Source organism: Phoxinus phoxinus (genome assembly GCF_949152265.1).
Source record: "Phoxinus phoxinus genome assembly, chromosome: 23".
In the NCBI taxonomy this organism is placed as follows: domain Eukaryota; kingdom Metazoa; phylum Chordata; class Actinopteri; order Cypriniformes; family Leuciscidae; genus Phoxinus; species Phoxinus phoxinus.
Genome location: NC_136898.1, coordinates 18,431,938 through 18,458,854, shown reverse-complemented (window position 1 = coordinate 18,458,854; position 26,917 = coordinate 18,431,938). Strand labels below are relative to the sequence as shown.

At 37.4% G+C, this 26,917-nt stretch overlaps 1 protein-coding gene across 8 annotated transcripts in view; it reads left to right on the top strand.

Moving 5' to 3' along the window:
* The window catches only part of kcnn2 (potassium calcium-activated channel subfamily N member 2), a 35,896-nt gene extending 10,390 nt beyond the window's left edge, over positions 1-25,506 (top strand). The window contains exons 3-9 of one of the 8 annotated variants that reach the window (XR_013796158.1): positions 3,253-3,671; positions 4,872-5,013; positions 5,088-5,198; positions 7,020-7,147; positions 20,991-21,044; positions 21,140-21,482; positions 23,462-25,506. Coding sequence is in view for 4 of the 8 variants with exons in the window: in XM_079599856.1 (XP_079455982.1) it covers positions 3,253-3,671; positions 4,872-5,013; positions 5,088-5,198; positions 7,020-7,147; positions 21,140-21,482; positions 23,462-23,737 (1,419 nt within the window). In the remaining 4 variants the exon portion in view is untranslated. Of the gene's footprint in view, positions 1-3,252; positions 3,672-4,871; positions 5,014-5,087; positions 5,199-7,019; positions 7,148-14,935; positions 15,034-20,990; positions 21,045-21,124; positions 21,483-23,461 lie in introns of those variants that run through there. The other 7 variants (XR_013796160.1, XR_013796161.1, XR_013796159.1 and 4 more) reach the window with 7 other exon arrangements.
* The last annotated feature ends 1,411 nt before the right edge of the window (positions 25,507-26,917 follow it).

Genomic DNA, 26,917 nt, shown 5'->3' with positions numbered 1-26,917 from the left:
GAAGTGGTGCCTTTTTTCTTAATGAGGAATTTAGAGATAAGGCATTCAGTCTAAATCAAGGTTCTTTGGCAGGGTGTCCGTTTATATTATTAAATTATCATTAATGTATTGCCAGGTTTTATTTGATTCACTCAAACATCACCTGTATGATGATCCAGACACTGTGGATCCAGCAAAGCAGGTTGAGTAAATAAGTGACCATAAATGTGATTAAACTGTCCAAGCGTTAAGGTTTTATACATGTGCTATACTACGCGAGGGGAAAACCGCAGGACAGCACTGAAGCAAGCTCTTAACGCCTCAAGCAAGAGTCATATTAAAGAATAATTCAGTTACGCACCGCATAAACCCATTACTCGTGAAATAGCCCGGTGCTGTGAGAAGGCAGGACACCCGTTTGCACATATTGGATCAGGGGGTTCATCATTTGCACCTTTTCTCATATCAGATAGCCACAGTCTTGTTGGATAAAATCTGTCAGCCGAAGCCTTTGAATTGTGCTGACGGCACCGCTCTGGTGAAATATCTCTCGCTGATGTTGACTGTCGGGTACCTTGAGGTGATTGAATGCACAGGATGAAACCGCAGATGATCGGCACAGAACGGCAGGGAGGGCAGGGATCTGACGGTTGAGCGCAACAGACGGCTTCCGCAAGTAAAATACCATTCACTATCTCAAAAGAGAAGTAGATTTTTCGACGATAACAAATAAATCTTTCAAAACTCAAGACAGACCTACAGTTTAGTGTGATTTCAACTTTCCCAGTGAAGAGCTACACTCTCCATAATGCTGAAAAGACCTCCACCAATTAAAGGGTTAGTTCACCCAAAAATTAAAATTGTCCCATGATTTACTACACCCTCAAGCCATCTTAGGTATGACTTTCTTCCTTCAGCCGAACACAATATGAGTTATATCAAAAAGGATCATTCCAAGCTTTATAATGGGAGTGAATAGTGACTAGTGATTTTGAAGCCCAAAAAAGCTAATCCATGCATCATAAAAGTAATCCAAGCGGCTCCAGGAAGGAGATAAAGGCTTCAAAATCTCAGTTAATATTCACTCCCATTTTAAGCTTAGAAGATATATATATAATATATATAACTCTGATTATGTCTGGCTGAAAGAAGAAAGTCATATATACCTATGCTTGAGGGCGAGTAAACCATGGGAAATTTTTCATTTTTGGGTGAAATAACCCTTTCTGCTGTTAGAAATAACGGAAAGGCACCCACATACGACAAGGTAATCGGGTCGATTTTGGGCCCAATTCTCCCCTTCTGACAATCCTAGGTAAAGTCCCGATTATCATGATGGTCCTACAGATTATCTTATCAGTTTTCCTGTGGTGTGAGGCAGGGCTGCCAACTCTCTCACATTCAGCGTGAGAATCACTCAATTGACACTGTTCTCTCACGCCACACGTCCATATCCTCACCAGGGCTGAAGCTAAACTATGGAGGACAGTGGCCCTCCAGGACCGAAGTTGCCTATCCCTGCACTAGAGGAACAAACCGGTTACATTTATGACTTATTTATCATCATGTTTGTGGTCTCTCATGTTGAAAATCTGATGAGATTTGAAAAATCTTTTAGTGTGTAATCTTTTACTTATAATCTTTTATTATAAGTAAAGTTACCCGTTTGAATCTTCATCTTCTGTGTCTACGTCTTCCTGTTACAAATATATATATATGTGTGTATCACACACCCATATATGTATGCAATGCATACTGTATGTATATATATATATATATATATATTGTATACATATATCGGTCTATCGGTGTATACACACACACATACATATGTATTTCATAATATATATATGAATATAATAATATATATACACACATATATTATACAAACAAAAACTTTTATGTTAGATGCGATTAATCGTGATTACTTGATTTGACGGCACTAAAAATGCATTAAAAAGTCTTCATTCCGAGCATTTTTGTTAGTGTGAACTGGCCTTCAAACTTCGAACATATTTTTTTGTGTCTGAATATTGTGCAATAAACTTATATTGTTTTAGCCTAGAGTAAAAAAATCAGGAACTACAAGAGAATAGTGTTATATTTTACTGTTGTTTTTGATTCATTACATATTTTTGCAGTGACTTATTGGATGAGTTTTTAATTCTAGGACTGCGCTGAAACATTTTGATTGGCCTTCGTTTTAACGAACCAATAACGAATCTTAATAGCGTGTTCTTCTCTATTGTGACTAAAGGCCAAGGGAACTTTATCAGGATGTATAGTATCCTGGATCCATGAAATTACTGGCCTTTAAAAATAAAAATCTGCCTGCCTCTGGGAATTTAACATAGGGGTGTCCTGACTTATGCACCCTGTATTTTAAGGAATAACATTTATTTATTTACGATACATTATTCATTCACAAAGAAAATCGGTGTCCTTAAAGGTTGGAGTTTTCCCAATTTTTTAAATTAAGGCATTAAGATAAATTTCCAAAAGATGATTTTTTATTCCTATTTTTAGTCAACTTTAGCACGGGTGTGTTCACTTATGCTAAGCACTGTATATCTGAGTGAAACGGCTTCTCAAACAAGAACAAATGTTGGGTGGGACTTGATTTTGTCCATGGGGAATTGATTGGATGGTCGTGGTTTGCTATTGGTGGATCTCAAGTGAGTGACAGGTTGCCCCGCCCTCGTGCCAGTAAAGAGAAGAGATGATGCTGCAAGTTTAATTTTTATTAAGAAATGCATTTAATTATTTGAAAATGATTTGAAAATGGGAAAATACTCGAGGAACCGCGGCTGCTAAAAAAAGTGAACAGTGAAATTTGCACTATTGAGAAGCAAGCCAAATCCATACTGGGCAGAAATATTTATGGGATTGGGGAGAAGAGAAAGGAGTCGAATAAAGCAGTGTGGCTCCAGGGCCGCTGGTCAAATGGAGAGAAACCCGAGAGAAGCCTTTGGCTTTGAGCAGCGCACCTTGGCAGAATCTGACAGGCCAAGGTTGAAAATACAGTCTAGTGGGGGAAATGATGTGCTCTGAATAAATCCTTGCTGCTAAAGAACAAATTACTTGAGGTGCAAAAATATTTGAGATATTTTGACTTATTTTCATAGAATTCTATTTGACATAATTATTATTTCAAAATTTTAATTGAATTAAGTTTCTTACCCTATACTGTTTTGCATTTCTGGAGGAACATGAAATTGTTTTGTTTTTTTCCTGCTTCTAAAGCTTTGCTTTTAATTTTTTCTCTCCAAATAGCTATTCATGGTGGACAACGCCGCGGACGACTGGAGGATAGCCATGACCTATGAGCGCATCTTCTTCATCTGTCTAGAGATCTTGGTGTGCGCCATACACCCCATCCCGGGCAACTACACTTTCACGTGGACGGCGCGGCTAGCCTTTTCTTACGCCCCTTCCAAGACGGACGCCGACGTGGATATCATCCTGTCCATTCCCATGTTTCTCCGTCTGTACCTCATTGCTCGCGTCATGCTGCTGCACAGCAAACTCTTTACCGATGCTTCGTCACGCAGTATCGGTGCCCTCAACAAGATAAACTTCAACACACGCTTTGTCATGAAGACCCTCATGACTATATGTCCCGGGACAGTGCTGCTGGTGTTCACCATTTCTCTGTGGATCATCGCCGCCTGGACTGTGAGGGCGTGCGAAAGGTGGACCACTTAGTTGCTCTGACAGTAGTTAATGGAAATCTGTTTTTGTGGGGAGATTTTGATAACATCTTTAAGTCAGACCTAAAATTGTATGAAAATAATTGTGTGTATATATATATGTGTGTATATATATATATATATATATATATATTATACAATTAATTATCATGACTTCAGAAATTAAGTTCAGAAATTAGATCAATTGTGTATATACTGTATGTATTACCGTATGTGTATATATATATATATATATATGAAGACTTCAGATGCAAAAGCCTCTAAGTGCCATCTGAAATTTTCTTCTAGAATGATCATTTTTGTCAAGCTTGTATGTTTATGTTTAGTTATATCACTTTAATGGCAATGAAAATTATCTATTAATTGTCATTAAAGTGAAATTACTGAACTTAAATAAATGAGGCTTTTGCATCTGAAGTCTTATATATATATATATATATATATATATATATATATATATATATATATATATATATATATAAACGCACACACACACACTGACATTTTATTAAATAATATTATTATAATTAAATAATACATATTCATTATATACAATTGTACAGTAGTAATAATTTACAGGTACTAGGTTTTACTTTATACACACACACGCACGCACACACACACACACACACGTATTAACTACAGTTATTACCATTATCATGTTGTGAATAACATAGGTGATCTTTTTAGAATAAACACTCACAATTACATATATATATATACCGGTATATATAGATTTATATGTGTGTTATGTGTGCAAAAAATTATAATTCACAGTTACTTAGTTACTAGGTGATTTTTACAAACTGAAATCTAAGTATCAAAATGTATCCTTTCAGAGAAAAAAGACACTGTGCCTTTTTCTCAACCTGTTAAACCCTATGGAGTATCACATCTCTCACGCTGCAGACCAGTGTGCTGCGTAACCTTTTAAACTGCTGTTAAATAGCTTTGGAAACTGAGTCAATTGTGTCCCAACAGGCTAGATCTCTCAATTAGCCAATTAAGTATTAGCTTACAGCAACAACATCATGTCCAATACTCCGCAGTGGAGTCAACTCTACTTACATCTATAATGCAGACAAATTAGCTACATTTTCATGGCTGATTGATTAACTTACAAGTCAGTCAATGTATAGTAACTGTAGTTGTTTTTCTAATATGTCATTTAACATTTACTAGATACCATGACAACATGGATGTAACCAGCAATTTCCTTGGAGCCATGTGGTTGATCTCAATAACTTTTCTAACGATTGGATATGGAGATATGGTTCCTAATACATACTGTGGGAAAGGGGTCTGTCTCCTCACCGGCATCATGGTAAGTGGCGTATATCTGCGTAACACACCTTTTGTTTTCGACTGAGTGCTTAAGGCTGGTGTTTGTCTTGTCAGGGTGCCGGATGCACTGCTTTGGTGGTCGCTGTGGTCGCAAAAAAACTGGAATTAACCAAAGCCGAAAAACATGTACATAACTTTATGATGGACACCCAGCTGACAAAAAGGGTAAGTCTGAAATCCCGAATCTTAGCCTTGTGGCGACTTATGTCACAGTTTATTCATAATCCCTGCAAACCTGTGAAAATAATATCCAGCTTATGCAAAGTGGAAAATAAGATGCATTTATTAAATATAAACAAAAAGTGTGAATTCATTTAATGTGACACTCTGCTCAAAATAAACAAATTCACCTTAGCAGTTGATTTATAAGCTTTTTGAGAAGAAAATCATCAGTAATGAACCAATTACAGTAATTATCAGTAATTAACAGTAATCATTTTACTTAACTAAATTACAGTAATGATCAGTAATTAACCAATGTTTGGCATGACAGAAATGTGAGAAATAGGCTAAATATTCAAGGTTTCATTCTTCAAACATGGCTTACTTGGTTAGCCAGATTAGATTCTTAAGATGAACTAGATATAAACCAAAGTTTTTAGTTCTCTGGACCAAAAGTAAAGATTAGTAATCCTTAATTAATTAATAATAATCATAATGCTGTGCCAATAGAGGGCAACTGTGGCCGTCCATTTCTCGAGCTGCCTTGCTTCCGGAAGTATTTTTCCCATAGGGATTTCAAAACGATTTTTAGTAAAAATCATGGGATAGTAAAGTGTTCATGCACACTTCAGGATCACGCCAGAAGTAGTAGGTCATCCAGGTACGTTGTGCCTACTCTTTTATGAGTACTGTGAATTCAGACATACTACTTTTGTCACATACTGTTTTTCGCCTACTATATAGTAGGTTAATGTGATTTCGGATGCAGATTGAGAAACTGACTTGTCATCAATCATTGCAGAATCATGGGTAATGTAGTTTTTACACGTTGAACACAATTATTGAAAAAAAAGTTTGATTAATGCAGGCTGATGGTTTCAACAAAAGCATATACAATTGATTAAAAACTTAGTAGGTCACAGTAGATCTATCTTTTAATGGTTTAAATTTATCGTTAAAAATCAGTTCCCCTATGGAGAAAACGAATGGGATATTTACTTCTGGAGTCTGACAGTTACGCTCTACAGTGTTACCAAAAGGATTTTTTTACAAACAAGTTTCCCAAGCAGTCTCATATCTGCTATATGCTGGTAAAGCTGATGTTCTTAAAAATAAAATTGCATCTCCTGTCCCTGAGCCCCTGTCCCATTCACTTTTATTGCTTTAAAGGGGAACTATGCAGTTTTTTTTTTATCTTAATTTACTTGAATTGAACAGCTTCGGAGTCATTGGAATGGTTATATTACTTTTTTCGGGTTAAATGGTGGCCGTCTTGCTTCCCCCTGGTGCCTGTGAGCGGAAAAACCACCCTTGCAACTTTGAGCCTCAGCGTCAGGAAGTATCGCGTGATATCAGGTCTCGCGATGTAACGAATTGCATTATTACGGTCCCTCACGCTGTTCGAACCCGAATGAAGTCGAAGTTTTAAAGAATGTCCCGTCTGCTTTGATGTCATTGATCTAGTATCTGAGAGTCGCCAACAAGTTTTTCGACAGTGTTGTCAAACATCTATTCCGAAGCTGTTGGGGGAGCTCTATAGAGAAACCTGCGAGCAAAAAGCGAGAATACAGCGAAGAAATTCCCTAAAATGCATAGCTCCGCTTTAAAAAGAGCAGCTAGTTAGCTAAATCTAGTTATTTAGCTTGCTAGCAGCTAGTTAGCTTGTTTTATTGCTTGCAAGCTAACTATTCCAGTAGAAATCCCAGGTTTACTCTATACTAAAACATATTATGCAAACCAAGTAAGCCACGTTCAAACATCAGGGCCCAGGACGCCTCAGCAGAACCGAGTGATAAATGCTACAATGCTCACTCTCTCCCACAGGTGAAAAACACAGCTGCTAATGTTCTCAGGGAGACGTGGCTCATTTATAAAAACACCAAGCTGGTGAGGAAGATGGACCACGCCAAAGTCAGGAAACATCAACGCAAGTTCCTTCAAGCCATTCACCAGTAAGTCAGACCGATCGAGAGACTTGAGGACTTCTCACTGTGTCTGTTTTTCAGCGAGAGTTAAACGGTTCCAGCTCTGAATTGTTTGACACCTGTAGCCCAGTGTAGGAGCCGCTGATAATGGATTCATTTTTGTCATGTTTGAATGGGTAAATCCGTTTGTACCGTATATCTGTTTTGCTAATGTGAGATATTTAGTGTCGCTCGTTGTATTGATGCTCTGCTCTTCCATTATTGAGTTAATTCAGCCCTCAGTAAGGCACTAGTAAGGACACTTGCTTTTCCCCCATCAGTCTCACTCTTGGTATTTATGAGCCATCTAAAAGTGGACGTAAGTGCCCTGTAAATGTCACACTCATCCAGTGACTGATTATTTGGCATACCCAAACGGGAAAATGGTAATATAAAACCACCTCATTTCAGTTGAAACCTTCTGGGTTTGTAGTTTCTTCACTATGTTTTATTTTCAGCCACTTCCAGAGATACTGGCTTGAAATGGTGGCCTTTAAAGTTGTGTTATTAAGCACTTTACCGCGAGTCTTTACCACAGCAATACAATGTGAAACATTAAAGCAAACATTACAAACCTTGTATTATGAGCCTCTACCAAACAGCTGAGATGCCCATTAATAATTAATATTAATAGACTTCAATCTTTTACATGTATATATCACTATTAGAGTAGGTTAGTTTAAACTATATAGTAAATCAGTCTTTTATGTATATAAAATATATTAGTTTAATAAAATGCAGTCAAAATAGTAGAAATGCATGATACATCAGGACCATTTACGCTACCGTTCTGAGGTTTGTAATATTTTATGATATTTTTGAAATAAGTCTCTTATGCTCACCAAGGCTGCATTTATTTGATCAAAATACAGTAATATTGTGAAATATTATTACCCTTTAAAATAACCGTTCTCTATTTGAAAATATTTCAAAATGTAATTTATTCCTGCATTTTCAGCATCATTACTCCAGTCTTCAGTGTCACATGATATTTCAGAAATTATTCTAATATGACGATTTTCTGCTTTTCGTGAAAACTGTGATGTAATTTTTTTTCTATTTTAAATTTTTTCAATAGCACAGTATTATTTGAAATATAAATCTTGTTCAACATCATAAGTCTTTACTGTCACTTTTGATCAATTTCATGTGTCCTTGCTGAATAAAATTATTATTTTTAATCTTACTGACCCCAAAATACGTACTCCAAAGGTAATCCTTAAAAACACAAAAATGTATAATGCTGTTAAATGTAACCTTTAGCGGATCTCAAAATGAATGTCTATTTTTTTATGTAGTACATTATAATGTTGCGATGCCTAAATTGTAAAAAAACTATTTATATTAGGTTTTAGTGTTTTTTTTACTTTATTTAGTCAAAATGGTGTGTAATCTAATATCAGCCATGTATCACCTATCGACCACGATTATCACCTTCGCTCTATTGGACATAATTTAATTCTCATTCACTAATAATTGTTGCTAAAACGTTTTTAAACGGTGCTCATGCAAGGTTCAAAAAGGTACAAAAAGTGTCAATTGTCATTAGTTCACCCAAAAATTAAAATTCTGTCAGTAATTACTCACCCTCATGTTGTTCCAACCCCGTAAGACTTTTGTTCATGTTCGGAACAAAAATGAAGATATTTTTTATGAAATCTGAGAGCTGTCTCACTCCTCCATAGGCTTCTATGTAATTTCATTCTGCCGGCCCAGAAAAGTTAGTAAAAACATTGTTAAAATAGTCCAAGTGACTGCAGTGGCTCAACCTTAAGTTTATCAAGCGACGAGAATACTTTTTGTGCGCAAAAACACTAAAATAACGACTTTATTCAACTATTCCTGTTCTTCTGTGTGGGCCTTTGAGTGAGTTCACGAGAGCGTCACGACGCATGCACGAGAACTGAGAAGATGACGCTCACGATCATTTATGGGAAAGTGTGAAGCCATTAATTTTGCGGCATTGGTAAGGTACTTTTAAGTTTTCTCGTTGGTTTCTCACGATTCGGACATCCAGGAAATGTACACTTTAGAACGATTTTAAAAACTACATCGAGACCCGTCTGCGTCATCTTCTCAGTTCTCGCGCATGCGTCGTGGCGCTCTCATGAACTCGCACTCAGAGGCCCACACAGAAGAAAATGACTAGTTGAATAAAGTCGTTATTTAATTGTTTTTTGCGCACAAAAAGTATTCTCGTCGCTTGATAAACTTAAGGTTGAGCCACTGTAGTCACTTTGACTATTTTAACAATGTTTTTACTAACTTTTCTGGGCCGGCAGAATGAAATTAACTTGCAGCCTATGAATGAGTGAGACAGCTCTCAGATTTCATCAAAAATATCTTAATTTCTGTTCCGAGGTTGGAAAAACATGAGGGTGAACTATCCCTTTAAGTTTAGTTCCAAAATCTTTTTCAGAAGTATATCATAATTCAAAAAGTGCTCTACCAAAACCTATGAAAAGGTTGAAATGATCAGGAGACACTCTTCAACGAGACCTAAGGAAATACTGTAATTGAATTGAGCTGAATGTAAGTGTATATCTCAAAGCAACAGTATCAAAGCAGTGAACGGCTCTGAAGTCCATGGCTAGCGCTGTTATTGTGGGCCGTGTAAGCTAATATTGAATAAGAAGCATCTCTAAAGCAACTGGAAACCATGACGGATGTGGAGAGCACATCCTATCGTCCTTTACTCCTGTTTCACTATTCATGAAGGTGTCAAGGGACGAGTTTCACCGCCTTTCATTTTAGGGTTCTGTCAGACTCTCTTCCTTTCTCTCTTTTCTCTCCTTATTCATCACTCTGTCCCACTTTTCATCTGCTCTATGACATTAGCGTTGTGACCAGTTTAATGCTAGCTATAAAGTAAACATTTCAATTTTTCAGTGATAAGATTTATTTGTCCTGTTAAGCTTTGAAATGTGTGGTCGCCGTTTTGAGCTTGAGGGGAGACGTTTCACGCATTTAGATGAGAGTATTGAATCCCTTATGTTTGTTTTGTCTCGCACTGGTCCTTATAATTAGCTAAATCAACCATGCTGCTCATAAAGACAAATATTCATTATTGAAAGATGTTCTTTCTGCATAATTAGCTAAATCGGAAAAACTGAATGTACAAGGCAAACTGCTTAAATGTTAACACTGAAATAAGACTGCGCTGTTTATCTTTCAATCTGTTTAGGCCGGTTCACACAGAATGCGTTTTTGTTGTTAAAAACGCAAGATACAGTGAGTGGCACGGAAAAAACACAAGGACTAGAAACGCATTTTTAAAAAGTTATTTTCTTTTAAAGTTCTTTTAAACTTCTTTTAACTTTATTGCTGGATTTTTTAGAAAAGCTAAAGAACACAACACAACGTTAAAGACATTCGTCTAGCGCATTTAAAAAACAATGGAAAATTAGCACAGTGGAATGAAAAAATGCGTTCTGTGAATGGCCCTTTATTTATCTATCTATCTATCTATCTATCTATCTATCTATCTATCTATCTATCTATCTATCTATCTATCTATCTATCTATCTATCTATCTGTTTGTATATTTGTCTGTCTGTATATTTGTCTGTCTGTATATTTGTCTGTCTGTATCTGTTAGTTTGTCTGTCTGTGTATTTTTCTGTTTGTCTGTCTGGATCTGTCTGTCTATCTGTTTGTTTGTTTGTTTGTTTTTCTGTCTATATATATATATATATATATATATATATATATATATATATATATATATATATATATATATATATATATATATATATATACTGTGTATATGTCTGTCTATTTGTCTGTCTATCTGTTTGTTTGTTTTGTCTGTCTATCTATATGTCTGTCTGTCTGTCTATCTGTCTATCTGTCTGTCTGTGTTTGTTTGTATGTCTGTCTGTCTGTCCGTGTTTGTATGTCTGTCTGTCTGTCTGTCTGTCTGTGTTTGTTTGTTTGTCTATCTGTCTGTCTGTGTTTGTTTGTATGTCTGTCTGTCTATTTGTTTGTTTGTTTGTCTGTCTGTCTGTCTGTCTGTCTGTCTTTGTTTGTCTGTGTTTGTTTGTCTATCTGTCTGTATATATCTGTCTATTTGTTTGTTTGTTTGTTTGTCTGCCTGTGTCTGTCTGTCTGTCTGTCTATCTATCTATCTATCTATCTATCTATCTATCTATCTATCTATCTATCTATCAATCTATCTATCTATCTATCTATCTATCTATCTATCTATCTATCTATCTATCTATCTATCTATCTATCTATCTATCTATCTATCTATCTATCTATCTATCTATCTATCTATCTATCTATCTATCTATCTATCTATCTATCTATCTATCTATCTATCTATCTATCTATCTATCTATCTATCTATCTATCTATCTATCTATCTATCTATCTAGTTTATTGACCCACACTTCTACAGCTGCCAAGAACCGGGTCTAAACTAGAAAGTCCTATCAAACACCTAGCAACAAGCCAGAACCTCTAGCGACTCCCCAGATACAACATAGAAGACATAGCAACCACTGCAAAATCAGCTTGTTTCATTATGTTAAGTTGATAATGATAGAGACAATGTATTCAAACTTCTGATTCGTCTGCTCTGTTTCACTCTTGCCACGAGATGGAATTAGACGCCGTCGGGCTGTGGTTTGCGTGATACATCACAACTAATAACGCTGAGGGTAACGTCACACAATGTTCTGGCTCTTTTTATAGGTGCATGCATAGCTGAAAGAAAACAGGCTGAGATTGCTTGGAGCAGAGATGTTGGTAATACAGGCGAGCAGGCTAATGTTCAGTCAGCGCACATAAACCACACACTACTGCTCACACATGACACCACAGATTAATGGTCAATTCGCTCGCGGCTCTGTGCAAAACCATTAGTGTGTGCTCCTGTGTTTTTATGGTTGTATATGAGTTCACATGCCTTCATTTAGACTATATGTGAGCATCAATATGGCCGTTCAGGTGTGCGCACACTCATCTTAACAGACCTTTGTGGTTTTCTATCTTCTACTTTAATTCGCTTCCCTTTTTCTGTTCAGTGTCCCTTATATTTGAAGAGCGCCTGGCCCCGTTCCAAACGCATAAAGACAGGAAACTGCCATTGCAGGCCAAATCTAAAACTTCCCAGTTGGCCCTGTCTGCACTAATGGCTCCGGCGTGTGTCCTTTAACACGGAAATCATGCCGTTTTGCATAATGAGGACGACTAGGATCGATCTCCGCTGATCGAAGCCGTTCTTATCGTGCATTAGTACTACGCTAGCGAGTCTAGTATAGCACTGAAATTATCTTCAGGCCATCTTCGTGTCCTAGACATGCCGAGGCCACACAGGAAATAAGGAGCACATCTTGTTTTTGGAGGTCTGTTTGTCCTTTGCTGTGGAAACAGGTGCCGAGCGGCGATAAGCAAATGCGCTGTTGATGGCACGTCATGATGAAGGTTGCGCGCGGTGGCTTTGGGGACGTCCTCGTTTGCGCATGCAGAGCGTGAGGAGAGGGGCAGGTGGTTGCGTGGGTGGTGCCAGCTGTAGCATCCCATGCGCCGCCTGCTGTGCCACCAACCCCCTGCTTTCATCTACAGTGGGGTCTGTAGGATCAGCACATTTGGGCCAGGGAGTCGCTAGCTAAATGAGCGGCACAAGACTGACACACAGCACATCTGCCGCTTTGATGGAGGTCAGGCGCAATCTGACACGCTCCAGTAATAAGCTGCTGGTTTTTAAAGTGTCTTTTTATAAAAGATGATGTTAAAATATTTACTTTATGGTTTAAGATAAAGGTTAAGTGTCCGAAGAGTACAAATGTTATGGATTTGTGGTCCTTTCAAAACCAGCGTGTCATCATCTACGTCAACCAATGCCGTGAGTTTTGGGCGGAAGGGGCCATTCACACAAAACATGCAGGGTAGTGAAATGAAGGTCTAGAGACGCATTTAAAAAAAAAAGTTGAGCTTTGAACTTGAGTGCAACACATCCGTCTAGTGCATATATTCACATAGAAATACAATGGAAAAGTAATTCAGTGGAATCGCTGCTTTTAATTGGCTCCTAGCTAAACTCCATTTTTCAGTAGCGCGAAAGTCTTTACTTTAACGGTGTAATGCTATGCTTTTGTCGCTATGTCATTTTACGATGTCTTTTTCTTTTAATTTTCAGTTAATTGCTGCTGTTACAAATCACTTAGGGTACGTTTACATGACAGCAATGTACTAAAAACTGAAAAATATTTCCTTCGCGAGAGGACAACGCTGTCAAAATGATGGTTCACACGGATCTGCGAAAACGAGTAAAAAACGTTGTATTATTCATGCCAGGCCAGTAGATGGCGATGTCACTTTGTAAAGAAACATCATTTCTGACGTAGCGAATATTAAACCCACGAGACTAATCGGCCATCCTCATGATGGTGTTTTATTTACTGTTGGTTATTAGGTTACCAATACCACCGTCATCCACCTAATTCGCATTTGTTTTTGTTTTTGTGAACTTCGCTTCATGATTTGATGGAAACCCTTCTATAGACTGAACACGTTATATACATGACGTCACCGTTTTCACAAATTCAAGTTTTTGTAGTTTACACGGAGACAATAACGATATCGTTTTCAAAAACGTGCACTTTGAAGCCCGTTTTCAATAGTTCGCGTTTTCAGGCGCCCAAAACACAGTTGGCGTGTAGCTAAATGAACGTCCAAAACGCATGAAAAGTTCTCATTTTTAATACGTGTCTAAACGGCCCCTTATATCGATTCTGAGATTTTGTTGTATTTAAAGGTGCTGTATGGAGTTTTCAGCGGCATCTAGCGGTGATGTCTCAGATTGCAACCAATACGTTTACAAGCGAGTGCTCGTGCGCGTGCTGTCTTTTGTTTTTTATTATTATGTGGAGTTTGTGTTGGAGTCTGTGTTGTGCTAGTCGTTTCCTAGTATTAGCAGACTCCATGTCATAAAGTTGCAGTGTCGTCGCTGTTGAGTGCAAAGTCAGTAGACGAGGCGAGAGGCGAGAGGCGAGACGCTCGGGAGCGTACATGCAGGTCTCAGTCACGGCACTGGATTTCGTGGCAAATCCGACCCGGAGACTTCACATATAAATAGGAATACTTGCTTTCAGAGGTAATAGCAAAACCCGCCAAGTGGATCATTTTATTGTGAGATTACAACCCCTTCACACACAGGTAATAAAAAATGGATTCATTTTAGTAGAAAAACTCCATACAGCACCTTTAAATTTGTTTGTTAATGAGATCTGAGTTTTAATAGAAATACGGATAAAAGATGGAAAATTGCTGCAAGTGTGAATGACAAATGTGGTAAATTTACATACATATATGTGAACCTAGCAATTTTACTGCGATTTAATGGGGTTTCATGGGTGAAAGTGAAAGTAGCTTTTGTATTTGTTTTAGTATCTAACTACTTTTTTAAAAAAAAGGCTATCTTTTGAATTATGAGCAGTTTGTAGTTTGGTAAGTTTATCAATGGCAGTCGGGGCGGATCCGAAGGGAATGTTTTTGGAATCTTGTTCGGAAACACTCTTATTTGTTACTAGTGCCACTAGTGCGAAACTGATAATGCAGAAAAGGGCAAAAAGTGGATGATGTGCTGAAAGGACTTGTGTTGGGACTTCGGGGACGTCAATATAAAAGTGTATCACCTGATGACTGTGTTGATGGAGATTGCAGGGAGATCTGAACACAATAATCATGCCACATTTTAACTGTTGTGATAATTCATTTGTCTATTTTATGTTTCCTTTTTTTCCTGTTTGTGTCAACACAATGCAATAGAGCTCGAAAGTAAGTCTTCGCCTCACCTTTAGATACAGATCTGTTGTGTGCATGCAAATGAGAGCTTGTATTTCTATCTGATGAACTGAGAAGAAAACAAAATGCACACGCCCTCATTTGATAAGTGAAATTCATTCTCTAAAAAAAATTAACAAATATTTTTGAAGTGCATCAGGCATTATTACATATTTTACTTACACATACTTTGAGAATAATTTGGATTCTTTTTTCAACAAGCGGAGTATTAGAGACAATTAAGGACAATAAATGTAACTTTTTGACCTTTTATTTAATTAGCAGAATCTTATTAAAACCTGTCAAGAACATGGCCAGTGTTTTTCTCTAAAATAATATAAACTATAATTTATATATTGCTCACATTGCCTATTTTTAGGACCATTATTAATATTTTCATGGCACTTAAGTATATTTTTTAAGCAAAAAATATCATTCATATAAATATATATTACCGTAGTAAAATTATGAAATGATATATATAATATATATATATATGGTAGCATTTGTTGTACTAAAGTATATATATGTATATATATATATATATATATATATATATATATATATATATATATAAAATATTGTCACCCAATGTATTTTAATGGTCCTACAAAAACTAAATAATTAAAAAATATATATTTTTGGGCTGAAATGTGACCTGAAAATTGTGTGCAATTCGCTCAATTAGCATTTTAGGCATTTCTCAGCTGGACTGTCCTAAAACCAGAGCTGACAAACCAACTAAACCAGCCATACGTTACCATTTTATTCAATGAATTCCAGTTATCAAAAATAGAGGGTGTTTTCTTTCCTTTGTTGCATGAATGTGATTATTTGGGACGTTTAATCAGACAGCCGCTGATTTAAACTAAAACTTGACTTTGCTTCCATGAGTCGAAGGATGACTGTTCCTGAAATGTTTCATTCACATCCCGTTTCTCAAATCGGTTTCACACGGCTTTAAGCATCTTTGGGCTCATGGAATCACATTTGTCTCCGCATATCCCACCCTCCTCCTCCTCCAAACCCCCCACCACCCCTTCATTTCCCAGTTGGATGACCGATAACTGTGCAGATGTTAGCGAGTCATAATGTGGATCGGCCGGCTGCTGAATTTTGCCAGTCCTAATTCAAACACTGAATTATTTCGTGAAGCCCATGCAGCGAGGTTTGCTTCATCTGCACGACACTGCTATGAAGGATTACATGTGTTCAGAGCAGCATGTGGTGAATCAGACTGAGTGCAAGAAAACACACACAGAACCGGCTCAGTGTGTCTCGGTGTGGGATTGTGCGAGCGAACAAGAGCTCTCAGACGCGAAGGTCAGCGGGTGCCCGAGGGAGCCTCTGGATGACTTTTATCCCAAAATGCTCTGCCCCCTTTGCCCCAGCAGGAGCTAATGTTCAGCACACACACACAGCCTCATGAATGAAACTCGGTTCAGGTACAGCACGCAGGCTACCGCGTTTCTCTAATGTACCCGTGATGTCAAATGCATTAGCACAATAGACATAGACATGTGATGCAAAGCCCTCCAAATAAATTAGATTTAGTTGTATATGCTTTGAAAAGCTTTTCACGTCAAATGTAGTTCCTCTCTCTCTGAACGCTATCGGTCATCCAACTGTAAAATGAACGTAATGGAGCCATTTTCTCGAGACATACGCACAATATTTCAATAATTGGAATTAAAAGGCAATTATGTTTGTGTACATGAAGTGTCTGGATTTCCCATTGCTGTGGGAATGTCCCAGTCATATTTCACCACAAAACAAAAACTAAAAAATGTTTACTTAAAGAAATGTCTAATTATTTTAGGACCATTAATATTTTGACATATATTTTTCATGACAGGCATTGCTGTTTAAAATGGTAGTATTTATTGACTTTATTTTATGCTGATTAAAATATATATTTTTTTTTTCCACAGTAAATTGTAAAGTAAATTTAAAAAAAACAAATCTTTATGCTGATTTAAACAGAAAATAATCATTGTTTGACTAATTTTTTTTTTGTTTACATAAGCTATTTTATATTATATATATTTTTTAATGTAAAGCAAATTAAACAAACATTTTTTTACATCAGCTATTGTATTTTTTAAAATATTCTAATATAATACGAATGAAATATTTATACATAAATAGAAAAACTATTTATAGTTATAATGGCAAAAACCCATACACACACACATATAAAACAAGGGGATGTATTACAGTTGTTTTCTTTTTCACACAAATTGTTTTATATTGTAAAAACATTTGAATTCCACACAAATTAAACAAAATATATTATTGCCTTTATTACTGTAACTTTTATTTTGTTTACATTAATTACTTGTATTATAACATTCTAATTAGTAAAAATGTTTGCAAATTGTTCCTATATTTTATTATAAATAAAAGTTGTCAATATGTAAAAAGTCAATCCAATCAATGTTAATGGTCCTAAAAACAGGGTAAATTTTCTGTATACAAAATATATAATTCCTTGTTTATTCTTTTGACTGAGTGGTAAAATCTGATCTGGCCTTGTTCTTGTGTGATTCATTCAGTGATCTTTGGACAGACTCTGGACATGTTTTTCTGCTGTGTGATGCTTGATTTTGATGTGATGCCCTCCAGTGGTTGGCAGCAGAACTGCAGCCTTTGTATCAGTACTACCCTCTTAATGCTGCTCTCCTGGGCGGAAACTGCTACATCTGGGCCAAACACCTCCAGTCCCCGGAGACCGCCCCTATTCTCTCCTCTCTGATCTGATCACAGTTTAATTAGAGACTTTAACCCAGAGCTTAAAGGTGCCCTAGAATGTGTTGAAATAATATTTTAATTTTGTCCCTGATATCTACATAGAGGGTTTGTGGCTTAAAAAGCCATTTAAAATGTCCAGAAAAGGTTTTACAGGTCAATTTCCAACCCTATAAATTGGCCCTAGAATGAAATGGTCTGTTTTTACCTTATTTGGAAGGGTCATGAATAGTAATGAGGAGTTCTGCTCTGATTGGCTCTTTCACTGCAAGCGTCAATGGCAGAGGAGAAAACCCGCGTAATATCAAAATACTACTGTTATCGTGTCACGAAATGTAATTCTAAGAGTGTTTCAGTCGAGAATGTAGTTGTTTAAAGGTCAAATCTGTGGTTTATTTATAAAGATAGCGCCTATTTGAAAAATATATCTGACGTTTTCGGAGTTGTGAGATCCAGGCGATCACCGGGCGTTCAGCGCTCAATAACCCCGACTGGAACAACTTTTCCTCGGCTAGTGCTTCTGATGTTTGCCGCTGGCTCTGGTGTCTCTAGTCTAGTGGTTAAACATGAGATATTATTTGTCTTGTGTATATCTAACGGGCGATCTTTGGTCTCATTAATCTATAATTTGTTCCATGGCAACTCGTTTTGGCTGAGGGCAAAGTGAAGTTTCATAATTGTATATATTTAGGCTATTTAACTTGAGCTATAGGCTATTTTAAGCTGACTTATGTTTGACTAAATTGTTTGCTTTATTTATTTTTATTTACTTATACTTTTATACTGGATATCAGATCATTAAAACTGACATTTAACAAAAAGAGTCAATTGTGTAATTTTATTTTAGGCTGACAGTTATATATTTTAAAATATATATAATATTTTTTATATTTATTTTATTATACATTCTCTTCACTGTACATGTATAATAAAATAAAATGACACAACCCCGTCTTTGTTTTTTAAATGTCAGTTTTAATGTTCAATAATGTTTCATAAAAGAAGCAGGGTTGCGTTTTATATTTCGTGTTGTTATAAATATATGCAGTGAAGATAATCAATGTACACGTTGCCTGAACCACATTTGTGTGGCCATTTAATGTGTTAAAGAATTTTTTTTTTTTAATGAAAAGAGGCAGAGTGTTGTTTTATACCATATTTCGTTTTTGTTGCCTAAAATATACAAAAAGAGATAACCGGAGTAGCCAGAGCGTGCTGAGTGACGCGATCAAGAACGCCGCTGTCCCATTTGCAGAATAACCGGACTTGCGTCCTCTCGTCCTCGGGAGTTCGTTCTCCTAAGTCGAACTTGGCAAGTCTGAACTACCAAGGACGCAAGTCCGAAGTTTGCGTACTTTGTATTGAGAAACGGCCTCGGTGTACAACCGTATATGTTTGAGCCGGTTTCAGACGACGATGCAGAGTTTGAGGAACAAGCGGTTGTTTGTAGAATGCAAATGGACGTTTCGGAGTGGTAAGTTTATTCATTATTTTCAGTACGAACTTAACAGTCACGTGTGTGTGTGTGTATGTGCGTTCGTTCGTTCGTTCGTGCGTGTGTGTCTGTGTGCGTGTGTGTGTGTGCTTCACCTGCGCAGCGCAGTTCTGTGTAGCACCGTATTTCTGAAAGGGCTTTGCTTATGCAAATTTTGGAGGCGTACATATTAATGATCCCATCGGTTACGTCACAGTAGGTGTTATGTGGAGATTCGCCCGTTTTTCAGGGGTGTTTTTCAAAAACGAGATTTAAACAAGAAGGAGAAAACAATGGTGTTTGAAACTCACTGTATGTCATGTCCATATACTAAACTATTGTTATTTAACTATGGCAAGTTAAATTCAATTTCACATTCTAGGGCACCTTTAATGCGCCAGCCTCCACAATAAATTACTAAATTGTTGCTCTTTCTCAGCAATGGTTACAAATATCTCCAGCTGTGATTCAATCCCTTTCCCCCAGAACGGAGGACAGCTTTCTTGTGTGTTTCTCCCTTGTGAGTGCGGAAACATACTGCAAACCGCAGTTTATGTGTGTGTTACATGCCCTTGAGAACGAGAGAAGAAAGCACTTAATGTATAGTGAAGATAAGTAGCTCCTATGAAACCTAATTAAATGGAGCAGATGAATAATTAATGCTGGTAGTATGGATTTGAGTGAGAGGGTTGGTTTACAAAGCTGTGTGATGTAGTGTTCAGTTCTTAGAGGCTATTTATCTCCGCTTCCTTACAGTTCACAGTGATCAGTTTATAATATAGCGAATCCAATATTCAACAGGATTCATAGTCGTTAGTTTAAACTTTAAAGCAATGTTCCAGGTTCAAAGCAAATTACACTCGATGGACATGCTGTCAAGTATCACCAACATTTTTTTTTTTTACTATTCTTCAGCTTGTAAAAATAAAAATACTGCATTTACAGCAATGCATTTTAATGGAAGTCTATGGGTTAAGGTATCAGAAGGGTTTAAAAGCAGAATGTGAAGCTCATATTTTTGTTAAAGCACTCATATTAAAGGGATAGTTTCACCAAAAATGAAAATTATAAATTATATATTGGTCAGGCACACCTGGATTAATCAGTTTGTCCAATAATGGCAGACAGGAAACAAAGGAGCTGGCTGAATTTCAGGAAGTAGTGCAGCTGTGCATAAAGCCCATTATGCAATCATTTAATTTTTTTGTTTATTTTCGAACCCTTTAATTCTTCTGTAAAAAAAAATGTTATTTGAACTACAAAGTTTATAGATCATAATTTAACACAATGTTCTTTGTTTGTAAGCATGCCTGTAACATAACATAACTTAAAGGGGTCATGACATGAGAAATCAAATTTGCCTTGTCCTTTTAACATAATACGCAATGAATTTAACCAATCATAACAGTGGCCATTTACTACCAACCCACCCCTTAAAAACAGATCATTTTAGACAGAAGGTCTGTATGAAAGTTGCACATTTTCTTCCTCATTTTTAAAAACAAAACAAAAACGTTATTAGCATTATAAGGGAAACTCAAAGAACATATTAAACTAATTTTAAAAATCCATGTCATGACCTCTTTAATAAATGTAAATATGTTTGAATGTTAGTGGGTTCAGTTTGTACATAGTCATGAAATAATGAATGTAACCGTGTATAGACGAAGTCAGTAAGCGATTTTATCACATTACAGTTGTTTTAATTTGATTAAAGTTTAATACACTGTATATTTGAACATTTATTGCCCAACCCCATAGACTTCTACCATAATTGTATTACTGTTATCTCAAACTAAACTCTAAATATCTTCTTAGGACCAGAAGGGACTGGATTGTCTTGGAAATGTTGTAAAGTTTTGTAAATATTTTGTAAGTAATTTAAGTAAATTCTGTAATATTTTTTGATTGGTGTTTAATATATAATTTATGCCTACATCACTAATAACCAGAAAGTCTCTCATCAGAGCCAATAAGGTCAACAAAAAGCATTGCTTTGCTCCTGTAAGAGGCGTGGGAAAGAATATCCCTCAAAAACTGAAGAGACAACTGCGCACACAGCCTCTGAAGTTTGACTTGCATGCGCCTCAGTCCTCCTTCAATCCCTGCATTCTCTCCTCGTGTCTTGTGCATGTCCTAGGAGTGCTTCTGAATTGTGTGGCTTGTGAATGGAGAACCTGTCAAAAGATGTTTGTACTGACCGCTTGCCACTATTGGACTCTGAATGGTCTTGTGTTCAGATTAAGAAGTGTAAAAATGGAGCAACGCAAGCTGAATGACCAAGCAAACTCTCTAGTGGACCTTGCAAAGGTAAGATAATGAGTTGAATGTCTTGACTAATGCATGATGGGAAAATAGGAGGTCCGTTTTTTGTTTTAGTACAAATTGTAAAGCGCACATATAAGTCTACAGGTGTCAAATGAACAGACGTGATTTTTAAATTTGTTTAATTCTTTACATTTAATCTTCTACAATATGGTTTCCGTAGCCTATGTGGTACATAGATAATTTGTTTCCTTACAAAGAGCAACTAAGTATAGTGTTGATGTTAGTTAATTTATTGTTTTTCCTTCACGAAACATTCTCACATTGGCTTTTGTTATTTATTTCCCTCTTTCTACGCACAATACATCATGCTGTCTAATGGTCCGGAAAAGCTTTCATCTCCTGAGAGAAAAAAAGAATAACTGATGAGACACCTGAGATGTTAAAACAGCCTGATAAATTTGAAGCACTGCATTTGCACTTCCCTTATGGCCATATTTTAGACGGGCTTAAGAGCGAGCCTTGGGGAACACCAGGCTTGCTGCCAGCCTGACTCTGCAGAAACCTGGGAAAGGGATACACTTGAGATCTGATGAGTCAGCCTCTCGCACGAGCACACGCGAAACTGTGACATTCAAACAACCGCAGTGGTTATATCCCAGCAACCTCTGTCTGGGCTTTGCCGTGAGAGTCATTAGTTAGTGTTACCCAATTACCCTCCTGTCCCGCACCTCCCAAAGAAACCCGAGAGGGTGACATTGAGGCGGAGCGTGATGTGATATGACTCATACTGGTTTCAGCCTCCTTTTATCATTGCCGTAATTGCCTCTCACCATAAGAGGGCAGTATAACATTAATCATGGCAGCAGCTGCTCCCAGTGGCAATGAATCCTATAATGCAGCTTAAAATAACTTAAGCAGCTGCAGTGTTTCTGCAACCTTCAGACAGCCCGCAGGCCCGTCGCGTCTACAACTTCTGTGACCCGTTTACGATTGTTCAAGTTCTTCTGTTTCGTTTTTAGCTTTTCTTTAGAAATTTCTTTAGAAATGTATGAAGGCTGTTTGTTCATATTTAGTGGTGTCTGCTAAGGCAAGTGTCACTGTTGCACATGCATACTTAAGGTGAGGGATTTAAACAAACCTCTAAGCCAAAGTATTACACTTTGTTGCATTACTTGTCACACACTGTCTGCTACAGACATGAATTGTGATTTAAATCTTGTGGCTTTTTGAGAAAATGTGTGCTGTAATTTTCCAAGCCATCAGCCTAATGCGTTTTACCTGGTGGACAATAGGAGGGAAAAAAATCATATTTAATTAAATTAAAGGAGGGAGCTGAGCCATATCTAGAGACCAGAATATCAATGTTATACTCTTTTGATTTATGTCAGTAAGCAGCCACCCAGAATACCGGACTAGCAAATGCACTGAACTCCCTAGCAACTACATATTAATGTGCTAAAAATAGAGAGACCACCTTAGTAGAGATTGACCGATACTGCCTTTTTTAAGACTGATGATAGCGATTTATTTTTGAAACGTATGAAAACGGATTGGCTGGCTGTTTTATTTATGCTTTTTGGCATAACTAAATGAGCATTAGACTACAACAAACTATATGCATTTTGAATAATTACTGTTGTTGTTAAGCTACACATTTCTAATTCGTTACTCAAAAGGATGTGTAATTATCCAAATAATATTTGATCTGTGAATTCTGTGGTTAGTTCCTTTTTTTTCCCCATCAAATGTTGCCATTTATTGTTTGACTCAATATTTATTGCTAATATTTGCACTTTTGTCAATGTGTTTTTTTAACCGATATTCACTTTTGTGAATATTGGTAAACATTGGTTTACCAATGGGTCATTGACCGATTATTGGCATAACACATTTTTTTTTTTTTACCAATATTCACAAGTCTGAGTAGTTAGCTAGTAGTAGCTAGTCTTATAATACCAGGCTATACCACCAATCTTTTATGAATCTCTGTTAACTATACCCTTCTCCTCGCTTCATCTCAGACTCAAAACATCATGTACGACCTGGTCTCGGACCTAAACGAGCGAGGCGAAGACATGGAAAAGAGGATTGGGTTGCTGGAGACCAAACTGGAGACATTGCTCAGCAACTTACAGGCTCTTCCGGGCCTCATCAGTCAGGTGATCAGCCAGCAACACCGGGACTTTCTGGAGGTGCAACTCCAGCCATTCGACAAAAACAGCCACGAGCGCTCGCAGTCCGTCTCCCGGCGCCGGTCGTCCTCCACCGCGCCGCCCACTTCTTCCGAGAGCAGCTAGAGCTGCCAGCCCAGCCGGCGTCTCCGGAGAAGACTTTCGCCATCATATGGCCAAGTTGCATTTTACTGTAAAGCCTTATGGTTTCAATAAAGTATTATCCAAATTCTGATGGCACCATCAGAGGTTACCGGGGATAATGCGTTTGAAATGGATAGCTTCCACACATATCTTGTCGGTTTGTTTTTTTTGTTTTTTTTTACATCAATAAATGATGCTGTTTCTCTGTTGACAGGATCACAGAGAGACTTTTCTCAGTAACTAATGATGGAAAGATGGGGCTATCAGGTGAGCAAGTCCTTCCGGGGGACTTAATTCAGGAAAGCAATGTGATGACCTCAAACGGCACTGAATAGTGCCGGACTAGTGCTTCCTACCGAATTGTCTGTCTCTGCGTATGTGAATGAGATCTGACCTGTTCCTTGAATCAACAGGCATTAATAACTCTTTATCGAGGAACTAATAGCATGTCTGAACCCAAGATGGGCAGATGAGGAATGCTTCCCCTCCCTGTCCAAATAGCGAAAAACCCTAGATCTTCACTCTCAAAGGAAAGCATATATCTTCTAGGTTAGAAACGGCATCAGCTGTAGTGTTCTTCTGTTGTGAGGCCTCTAAAAGTGACTATTCCGGGGGCCGCGTTGCAAACAATTTACTCCTCTCGAAATGAATGCATCTGAATCTATACTTGACCTTTTTATCATTGCACTTCAATGCTTACTGACTATAATATGACTTTATGTTGCTCATTCAATAAACAGACACCTTTAGTCATAGGATAATGGCCAGAATGTACAACGATAATGATTGTGTAGGCTACGGCAAGGGCAGCAATGAGACCTCGACTGAAATGACTGTGCTTAAAATGTAGATGTTAGATCGCTGCTGTTTATGCACCAACGTTTCAAACTCTCCATTAGTTCCAACGGCAATCTGTGGGATAGCTGAGAGGAAACGCTCTCGGTTCACTGTGCGCTCTACGCTTAAACAGTCTTCAAAACGAGAAGAGATCTACTGGATGCTATTTATAGATCTATTTGTAGATCTGTTTAAGAGCAGCAACTATCTTGTATATGTTTGGAAATGCCTATTTTTGTATATTAATGAGGACAAGCACACCTCCAGATGCGTATGTCTTTCTCGAAGGATGTGTGGTAAAGAACTGTGTTCGAGTGTGTAAGTGGAATGTAGAACCAAAGCTTTCAAAATGGGCAGAAAGAAGGGAAATGGATGGTCGTCTGGAAAGCCTGACGGTTTCCCAGTAAGCTGAACCATACCATTGGGTTTCTCTGGGATGGCCCTCTGGCATGTCCTGTCAATTCAGCCTCTGTTTCTTTTTTCTTTTTTCATACTGGTGTTAAAGGTTAAACAAATCCACAGCACAAATCAAAATAAAGGAGTTTCATACTTATTTTCCAAGTCTCACGCCATTCTAAATGTGAACACGAATGTCTGTCTGATGCAAAGAATTGTATTTATTGTGGAAGAGAGAAATACGACCAGTTCACCAAACTTTACTATCATTTATTGATAGCATGTTATTGATAGATCTGTGCACTTTAGATTCTAAAGATATATGATGGGTTCATGTTGGATATATTGGTGCATTTCATAACCTGGCCCAGCAACAACACATCCCAGAATGTCATTAAGGGGTTACAGAACCTTACGAAACGATGGTGGATCCAGCAATTTCACCAACATAGAAACTATGAGTGATTAAATACTGTATGCAAAATGAATATAAACAATAAAATGAAGCTATTTAACAGAAAAAGTGTGTTTGAGCATTGATTTTTTATATATTTCATGAAGTAGTGCCTTGCCCATGTCGTGTTAGCTTTGAGGCTATATGCTATAAAACAGTTAGCAGGCTGTAAAATGTAGTTTTTCTCTTTTTTACTTTTTTTTTTTTTACTTTATAGAGAGAATGAATGCGCATCCAATTAATGGCAACTTCCTCGATAGGAAATAAGCCTGTCGGTTGTTAAATTAAGTGGCACATTTCTTTCGGTTATTATAATGGCAGTTACATGTAAATACTAATGTGTATTATTTATCTTTTATCTTGTTGAGACCTTGAAACAATCAGTGGCCTGTAATGTATATTTTATCATATCTAATATATTATAATACATTTGTATAATTCGTCAACAATAAAAACTGCAGGGCACCTAACTTCATGGCTGATGATGTCTATAACAAATTCAATTAAGCTTTTGAGATCACCATGAATATTTAACACATAATTAATGAATTGCCTGATTCTAGGTAGAATCTAAATCATTAGTTGAAAAAACAAGTACATTACTGATGATAGACCTGCCTGGTCAGAGGCGTTAAATATGTTTTTCAACGGCTCTGGGCCTGGTGAAGCAGCATCTTTCATAGTCCCGCCCCAAGGGGGTAATCCATCCGCCGGAAACTGAATCCTCCCGGGGGCCGCCATTGATTAGCAGAACTTCACCTGCTGTTAGCATTACATTGACTCCCATTCATTTTGGCGTCACTTTGACAGCGAATAACTTTACATCTGAGGCGTTTAAAGACTCCATTTGTCCATTATTTATTTCTAAAGAAACACAACAATGTATAAAAGGCTCTATTACCTTGTATCTTACGTTATGGCCCCGTAGAAGCAGTTTTTGTAAAAATAGGCTAACGATTGCATCATAACCACTCGACTCTGTCGCACAGTCGAGAAATTACCGTATAGACAGGCGGAGAAGCTCGCAAGCAATCGGGGGGACGTGGAGGCATAAAGTCAAGGGAGAAGCCCATAGAGAGTGATAAAGTTGCTCCTGCTGCTAGTTCATGGACAGCTAATGCTCACGCTCTCCGTCTCTGCGAGATTCGGAAGGGAATGATTCAGATTTTTCTCGGCACAGTTACTAGAAGACTTACAGCTGTCAGACAGGTTGCTCACGTCACATCTACGTCGTCAAGCTCAGTTTCTGAGACAATTTACCGGACAATTTAAAGACAATGACTGCAAAGGATTTCAAACTGTTGTCATAACTGTGCTTGACAAGTAACAGGTGATTTGATTGGTTTATGGTTGCTATGGTGGGTGGGGCAATAATTCAAATCAAGACTGCACCAGAAAGTTGCATGGTAAGTAGCCTGGCATACCAAATATAACTAAACTATTATAAGGATGATACATCTATAAAAAAACTAACA